This window comes from Alexandromys fortis, unplaced genomic scaffold (assembly GCF_014885135.2).
Source record: "Alexandromys fortis isolate MF-2015 unplaced genomic scaffold, M_Fortis_MF-2015_v1.1 scaffold_243, whole genome shotgun sequence".
Lineage (NCBI taxonomy): Eukaryota > Metazoa > Chordata > Mammalia > Rodentia > Cricetidae > Alexandromys > Alexandromys fortis.
Genome location: NW_026068121.1, coordinates 42,373 through 51,077, shown reverse-complemented (window position 1 = coordinate 51,077; position 8,705 = coordinate 42,373). Strand labels below are relative to the sequence as shown.

Genomic DNA, 8,705 nt, shown 5'->3' with positions numbered 1-8,705 from the left:
TAAAGATTTATTTATTATGTAGACAGTGTTCTGCCTGCATGTATGCCTGCAGGCCAGAAGAGGGCACCAGATTTCATTACAGGTGGTTGTGAGCCACCATGTGGTTGCTGGGAATTGAACTCAGGACCTCTGGAAGAGCAGTCAGTGCTCTTAACCTCTGAGCCATTTCTCCAGCCCCTGAAAATAGCTTCTTTATCAACCAATAGAAGCAACACATATACAAAGGACTTCCCACACCATATGTCTTCTTTTATGTTTTTGAAGATTACTGTGACTTGCAAAGGCATTACCACACTGACTCATTCATATGGTTTCTCTCCAGTATGTGTTCTTTTGGGCCTTCAAAGACCATTGTGATATGTAAGCCTTTACCAAATTGATTACATTGATAATCTTTCTCTCCCATATGTGTTGTTTTATGTATTTGGAGAAGATTCTGATGTTAAAAGGCTTTTAAACACTGATTACCTTCAAAGAGTTTCTCTTCAGTATGTGTCTTTTTATGCCTGTGTAGACTACTGAAACATGTAAATGCTTTATTACATTGATTACATCTATAGGGGTTCTCTCCACTATATATTCTTTTATGCCTTTGAAGGTAACTATGCCCTAAAAACGTTTTATGACACTGATTACATTCATAGGGTTTCTCTCCAGTATGTGTGTGTGTGTGTGTGTGTTTTAATGTATTGATAGTCGACTGTGAAATGCATTGGCTTCATCATGTTGAATACCTTCCCAGGGCTTCTCTTCCATATGAATTCTTTCATGCCTTTCAAACTGACTTCTGTGACTTCTAGAACTTTGAGAATGCTCTTCAATATCATGATCTTCCCAATAGTAGCCAATAGCCGTGAGGTTTTTGAAGGTCTCCAGCATCACATCTTTGTAGAGACTCTTCTGCGAAGGATACAGCAAAGCCCACTCTTCCTGAGTGAAGTTCACGTGCGCATCATCAATAGGTCACTGCATTCCTGGTCTGCCAGTCTTCCTTCTTGAATGACAGATGCACTTAGCTCACCACAGCCTACTGGCAGAGCTCAACCATGATCTTCTTACAGGGATCCCAAGAGGCAGCACACATTGGCAACTTCTGACTTCCTCGAAATCCCCCATTTTAAACGGGTTCACCTTGACACTATATAGCTATCACTGCTCTAATTTTAAAAGCATTGGATCATGTGAGACCCTTCCTTTAAAAGCAAAAGTTTGGAGATTGTGTTGGCACACTGCTGTGACCCACTAGAGAGGCATTGCAACTGGGGGCAAGGAGCAGGTGACTGAGGCAGACTAAAGTCTCATTCAATAGCCAACTTTATTCATAGCCCTAGACAATTTAATCTAATGGTTAAGAAAGGTCACATGTGTCAAACTCTCATGAGTTCAAGCTGTATGCAATCACCAGGACAGTCCAGATATGGAAAAAAACATGTTCTTCCATAATGGCTTGTGCATTTAATTCACAGAAGCAAGCACTAATGAGTAATCCGGAGTAAAAGCAATCCAGTCATTACACGGAAAGTTAGGCAAGTGTCCTGTTGGTGAGCAGTCCTAGTCATGCCTTTTCGAAATTGCTGAGACCTTGTGAATATCAAGCAGGTGGTTTAAATTTGACCTACGTGGTCTGAGGGTCCTTTCAGCTTTGAGGCAGGAGGATTGCTCCACTGCACACTGAGTAATGATCTGTGTATGCCCCGGAGGAAGAAGTGCAAGGACGATTTTGCAGTCCAGATGCAAGTTCTGCTGCAATGCAGGTCTGGAACAGTATTGTGCCTGGGATGGAAGCCAGGGCTGGATACCGTTGGGCTGTGTCCCTTCGCAACACTCTGTTCCTAAGGGAGCTGCTCCTGTCACTCAGACTTCACTGGCAAACCAGAGCCTACAAAGCCACCCTCCAGTCAATCTGCAAGGACATTTCCAATCCGCCAAGGTGCAATCTGCACACCGGCGGAGGGAGGCTCTTGTGGCTCCGTGTGCTGCCCTGTCACCCACTACTGGAAGCTGTGAAGAGAACCGGGAGAGCTCACAATCTGCGCCATGGTGAGTGAAGGGCTGCCATCTCTACAAGTGGAGGAGCTGTGGGGCCTGTTGCCGGATCCCTGAGCTGTAGAAACGGTGCCCCGCGAGGTTCCTGCTGTCCCTGTAACTCTGCATAACTTCCTGAGGTCTGCGCCGGAACACGTGGGGAGTGAGGCTCGGAGAAGGGAGGACGTTTGTGGTTAGAAACAGCCTTGTTGAAGTCACTAGGAAATGAGCGGGCATGTGCTGTGTTTACTGCTGTCAGGGAAGTCAATTTTGCTGAACTTGGAGAGCCCTGGTTTCGGTAGTGTCTTCTAGAAGTTCTGCACTTGGCACTGAACATTCAGGTGTAGGATCTGTCTGCAGTGCTCTTCTCAACATTTGGCATCTTACACGATTAATGAAGGGCTTGTCCTCTGGGCCTTTCCGTTGTGGAGGACTTTAAAATCCCTTCATCACTAAGACACAGGATATCAGGCGTCTCCAAACACTTTTTCAGTGGACCATCTTTTTTTTTTTTTTTTTATAAACAACACAAATTTATTACATAAAATTTCTTTAAATCAGAAGTTTAAGATGCCTTGGATCTTAAACTTAGTTTTTTTTTTTTAACTTAAAAATTTCCACCTCCTCCCATTTCCCTTCCCCTCCCCCTCCCTCTCCAGTCCAAAGAGCAGTCTGGGTTCCCTGCCCAGTGGGAAGTCCAAGGTCCTCCCCCCTCCATCCAGGTTTGGAAGGTGAGCATCCAAACAGACTAGGCTCCCACAAAGCCAGTACATGCAGTAGGATCAAAACCCAGTGCCATTGTCCTTGGCTTCTCAGTCAGCCCTCCTTGTCCGACTCATTCAGAGAGTCCGGTTTGATCACATGCTCCATCAGTCCCAGCAGTGGACCATCTTTTGACAAATGCTTTGACCATCGGTTCAATCAAACCCTTGACACCTTTTTTTTTTTTTTTAATCTGTACAATCTTCCATACTGAACTCAGGGCTTCATGCTTTGCACAGTAAAGGTGATTTTCCCTGTGAGCTTGCGAGCCTGCTTTCCCCCCAGCTCCTGACCCTTTATAGGTTATTTTCATAATATCATCTCTCTTTTATCCTGGGCATTTCTTATATGTGTGGTTTGTTACACAGTGTAACTTGTCCTGGTGGAGAAAGGTTTCCAGAATTTCCTTTCCAACTGTTTTTTCTTGTTTGCTTATTCTGAGACAGGGTCAGAGTTAACCCTAGGGTGGCCTCAAACTCAGCATGACCTCGAATTCCAGAGCCTCCCACTGCTGCTTCCTGTTGTTGGAATAACAGGCATAGCTGCCATACCTCGCTTATGCCCTTCTGAGGATGGAATTGTTAATCTCACCTAAAGAGAGGAAAGACCATTACCCACAGTTTTTGGTTTATAAGCAATTTTTATTTAATGTTAGAAAGGGCTATCTCTTTAAGTTGGGTTTGAGAAAAATGTATCAAACACAGAAGTGGGGTTATTTAGTTAAAAAGAAAAACTACAACACCGGGGGATTTTCAAGGATTGGGGGAATTTCTAGAGGTATTTGGTTACGTAGGAACTTGACTGAACATTCCAAAACTATTTGATAGAACATCTTATCAGGATACAATAAAGCTGTTGGTCAAACTCTGTAGAGTGGGGAGCATGTCAAATTCCAGAAACAGGTTAAAGCATGGGCAACTGGAAAGTTGCTACCAAGAGAAATTAACTTATGCTGACCTTATAACAAAGATAGATCTGTTCTTAAGATGAAGTCATCAAAACCAGGGAGCTGTGCATCCGAGGCCAGCAGTCCACCACGGAGCCTCAGCCGCAGCCCCTGACTTCTTTCGGATGTTAGTCTTACTGCCTTTCTTTGCACATGCCTCCATTCCGGACACAATGTTAATGTATAACACTTGGCCACGAAGAGGTTCTTGCCAAAATTGACATTGACATTCTGGGGTCTTTTAGGAAATGCATAAATGATAAAATCTAGAAGTGATGCTACCTTAGTCGGTTTCTTTTAAAAGATGGACACCGCATCTTTTGGTTAAAGCCTGTAATCTTTCCATTTAGTGTCAGGAGCCATTTCCCCCCAATCATTACAGGAACCATCACCCTGGGGAGTCTGCAGAATGCCCCTCACCCAATTAACTTATCAGTTAGCAGAATCCGCCTCACATTCCAGCTATCCAGGGAACCAGGTGTGGCAACTTGTGACTTCTGGCCTACCCGTCCGAATGTAACCTAGCCTACGTGACCGGAACCACCCGGCGAGATCCAGTTACCCTGCCCCCCATTCCTTACCATATATAAACTGTAACCCGTCCCTAATAAACCGGAGGCTTTGACAAATCTGCTTGGCCTCCTTCTTCTGTCTTAGCTCATTCCCTTCCAGGTAGCGCCCCTCCGAAACCCTGGAATAACTTGATTGCTGGGTGGGTTACAAACCCCTAGACTGAGTAACCCAGACCCCCAAATGCAATCCACAGTGGCGCCCGAACCAGTGACTCGGAGTATGGTTAGCTATCGGACGACATCGCGCAGTCCCAGGATGACAACAAGAAGAAAAAAGAAGGTTCTGTGGCTGTAGTACTCGGACAGATGGCATGACGGGAGGTAGGCGCAGGTCACCGTCGTCCCACAAGGGGTGAGACAATCACTTTCAAAGGAAGAGAAATTCATACAGGAATTTAAGCATTCACTCAGGGACAGAGGAGTAAGAGTCAAAAACAGAGATTTATGTGTTTGCTTTATATGTTTGCTTGCGGACTCAAAAGGGAGTCCCTCGAGATGGGAGAAATTAGGATACAATCCACACAGCTATTCCTGCCAAGCAGGCTGGCTGCTAGGGCTAGAGAGCACATGGCCTGCCACATGGAGCGAAAGCTGACAGGCAGGTTTGCTATAAAGGAGTCAAGACTCAAAAAGCTGCAGCTGCATTTAGGACAGTAAATATGCTTCTTTTCCATTTTAAAAATCTTGCTTCTTGGTCAAAAATCTTTAGTTTGTAGGTGTAAAAGTTTATATCTAATGTAGATTAAGTTCAGTACTGTGTTTCTGTAGAAAAAATTTTAAAATCAAAGATTGTGATGCATTCAGAGGATTTTTAGAATTGTTTAGGCTATCCTGAGTGTTTATTTCTTTCATATAAGGTTGAGGATTGTTCTTTTGAGTTCTATATTGTTCTTTCGAGTTCTGTGAAAAGTTTTGCTATAATTTTAATGAACATTTACATAAAATCTATATGTGAGTTCTGTGAGAAATGTTGCTATAATTTTTAATGGACATTTACACTGAATCCGTAAACTGCTTTCAGTGAAATTGTCATTTTTGCTGTGTTTCTTCTGCTTTCGCAAGAAAGTAGGGGATCTTTCAAGATTTAAAATTCTTATCCGACAAGTTTTTCATTTGTACGGCCCGCTCTTGGGTGGGAATCGTAATGTTTCAGCTTGAGGTTCTTTCCTGCTGCCAGGTGTGGCTTCAGGATGGAATGCTGAGTTCTTAAGTTTATCAAGGGCCAGAGTTATACTCTAAACAAGTGATAATGGTTAAAAGTAAAAAACATTTCCGCCTTCACAGGCAGAGATGACGGACCCAAAAACTTCTGTCCTGCTTGCTTAAAGTTATTCCAGGATATTTTGTGGTATTCATGGATATTTTAAAAGGATAATGTCTCATTTATCCTAGATGTAAAAGAGGTACATCTGGGTTATTTTCAGATTCTGGCTATGATATAGTAGTTCTGCTGTGGGCATGGCTGAGCACGTGCCCTTGTGGTATGGTTAAACAACTTTGTATTTGGGCCCAAAAAGGGTTACTGCTAAGTTTTGAGGTAGATATTTGCCTAATTTTACATAATGGAGGTCCCTCACTGCTGGGGAGACTCTCACTCAGGTCTTGGGAGGGCACGGCCCCCTCATGGTTCGCCAAAGACTGTCCTTGCTGAGGTTGCTTGCACATGGCCTTGGTTGGTGGGGGAGGAGTTCTACCCCAAGTGACCGGGGGAAAAAAGAATTTTTGAGAAGAGACCACAGCCCCGTGGTCCAGAAAGGTCATAAAAATTTCAAAAACCCAGTGATGGTCCCAGAGGTGCAGCTCCCTGCCTCTCGGGACCACTCCCAGGGTCATAATCAGCTAGTTCCTAAAACAGTACTGTGATAATTGCAGGTGGAAAACTAGTTTTTCAAGATTGCAGTCTGGTTTTGTATTGAGTTAGTTCCTGGTGCAGGGTTGCTGAACAGGCTAGCCCTAGATTTTTGATTCTCCTCTTCCCGCTGGGGGAGCTGGAGAGATGGCTCAGTGGTTGAGAGCATTGTCTGCTCTTCCAGAGGTTCAGAGTTCAATTCCCGGCAACCACGTGGTGGCTCACAACCATCTGGAATGAGGTCTGGTGCCCTCATTGGCTAATCCTGGATTTTTGATTTTTCTCTTCCTGCTGGGAGAGTCTGGATTTGTTCAGGTTTTTCAATGCTGTATGTGATATAGGGATGACTGTGTCAGTATGCACTTCCAACACCGGTCACCGCTCCCAGCACTGCCGCTGCCGCCAAGGGCTGCAGCTCATTTCCAGCGAGTGTTTTCCCTACCCACGTTTTCTTAAGCATAGGTTGTTACAATAATTTTTAATCTTGGTCATTTTTACAAGGATAAGGTAAAATCTCAGAGTTTTGATTTACATTTCTCTGACAGTTAAAGGAGGTTATATTCAAACATTTTTTAGGTGTCTCTCAGTCATTTTTGGGTTCTTTTGTTGAGAGTTTTTCAGTTTAGGTCTATAACAAATATTTTTATTGGATTAAATTTTAATAACTAATTTCTTGAGTTCTTCATATATTTTTGGAAGGGGTTTATGATAAGTAAAGATCTTTCCCCACTCTATAGCCTTGTTATACAAAAGGCTCTCAATTCAGGAGATCTAATTTATGGTTTCTCACAATGTTTGTGCCACTGAGACTGAGTTTACGATGTGGCAAGGTGTGCTTCAAAAAAATTTCTCTCTGTGAGGTTCAACATAAATTTTTATATGCTGAGGCCTTTGGCTCATTTGGGCTTAAATTTTGTTCATGGAGATGGATATAGATCTATTTTCATTCTTCTACATGTTGGTGTCTAATGAGACCAGCATTATTAGTTAAAAAATGCTTCATTTTTCCACTTTCCTATTTGCAAGGCAGACTTACAGCTTAAGAGGAGGATAACTTACAAACTTTTAATTAGATATTCAATGGTTAAAGCCCTACTTCTAATATTCTTATGGGAGACCTTGAGCTGCTAGGTAAAATTCTTACAAAAAACAGTTTCCAACAGAGAGCTTAAAACAGCTGCCTAACAGATAATCAACAAATACAATATATTAATTATAATTCAGCTATGGCAAATGTGTATATTAAGTATAAAACTTATTCTACAACAGTTTTATAAAAAATGCTGTTTATGGCTAAACCTTCCCAGTTTTGCCAATTAAGACATTAAACTCTTAATTTAGAACAGTAGCCTGTCTGGTACAAAGGACAGGATAACATCTAAAAAATGGTTTGATAAAATATTGACTATGATCAATGTTTCTTATACTAAATAATAGATTCATTGATAATTTTAAGATGGATTCCTGGACAATTGCCTTTGCTCAATTCAAAGGCCAAAACCAGTAATCTTTTCCCAGATCATTGCTACAATTTACACACCTGTATTTTGCTAATGTTATAGCAAAAAATCTCTTAAAGGATTTTATGTTAAAACTTTACAAATGGCTCTTCCAATGGAAGAACTGCATATATGGCTAATGAAAAAAAAAAAAGATTGTGGAGCATGGCAGGGCTCCTTCAGAGCAACTCATGGAAGTTGCAAGCAGATCCAGATGCAAACGGATCTGGCCTGATAACACCAAGCTGACCTTTGCTAAGGCAAGGTAAAAAAGCCCTTGCAATGCATTATAAAAAAAAACCCGACCTATATATATTTGGGGTCGAGGATGTGTTTATGCTTTTTTTCACAGAAAGAAAATAAAAGCTGGACCTGAGTCGAGGCTGCAGACACCACAGAGGACTTCCAGAGGCGATTGCGGAGAGGTCCTTGGTCCGGCCTTCCCTGCCCCCAAGGAGAAGAGTGCCAGACAACAGAACCTGCTACACCACTCTGCAGGGTGTCATCCTGCCTCCAGAGTCCAGAGAGACCCGCCTGAGATAAGTGCCAGGATGTGCTTCAGATAGCTGAATCTAGCTCACCTCATCCAGGAATCCCACCTGCCCTGAAGCACAAATGCTGAACTGCCTCTACAGTTTGAACTCTGGTTTGCTTTGAAGCTGAGATGCAGGCTAAACATCTGTTATAATCCTTGGGACACAGAACTCATTTTAATTAAAATATTAACGCCTCTTCACTTAAGAAGGGGTAAGATTGGGGTTCCTGTCACTGTTGCTCAGAGACTGGAACTGGTGGTATTTAGTAACAACAATGTATGTCATTGTACTCTTACTGAAATTGATCTAATGATATTTGTAACTGCTTATGTTGGAAAAGGTTTGATACATGCTGTAAAGTGTTTGGGTTTAATGCATATGTTAAAAATTTTAGATTTAGATCCCTTTACACTGCACTAATTTTTGGCAAACAGCACTCATAATTTTAATGTGGAGTAGGCATTTAGGAAGGAGGATACCTTAGGCCAGACTAAAAGGTGAATACTGGGTTTGGAA

The 8,705-nt window shown here is 42.4% G+C and overlaps 1 protein-coding gene and 1 pseudogene across 1 annotated transcript in view; one reads left to right on the top strand and one right to left on the bottom strand.

The window, feature by feature from the left end:
* Nucleotides 1-442: 442 nt before the first annotated feature.
* On the bottom strand, nt 443-960 carry LOC126490364 (zinc finger protein 431-like; annotated as a pseudogene).
* A 718-nt stretch (nt 961-1,678) lies between these two features.
* The window catches only part of LOC126490363 (zinc finger protein 844-like), a 22,589-nt gene continuing 15,562 nt past the window's right edge, over nt 1,679-8,705 (top strand). Inside the window, exon 1 of the mRNA XM_050125264.1 lies at nt 1,679-2,040. Within this exon, the coding sequence (XP_049981221.1) occupies nt 1,679-2,040 (362 nt within the window). The remainder of the gene's footprint in view (nt 2,041-8,705) is intronic.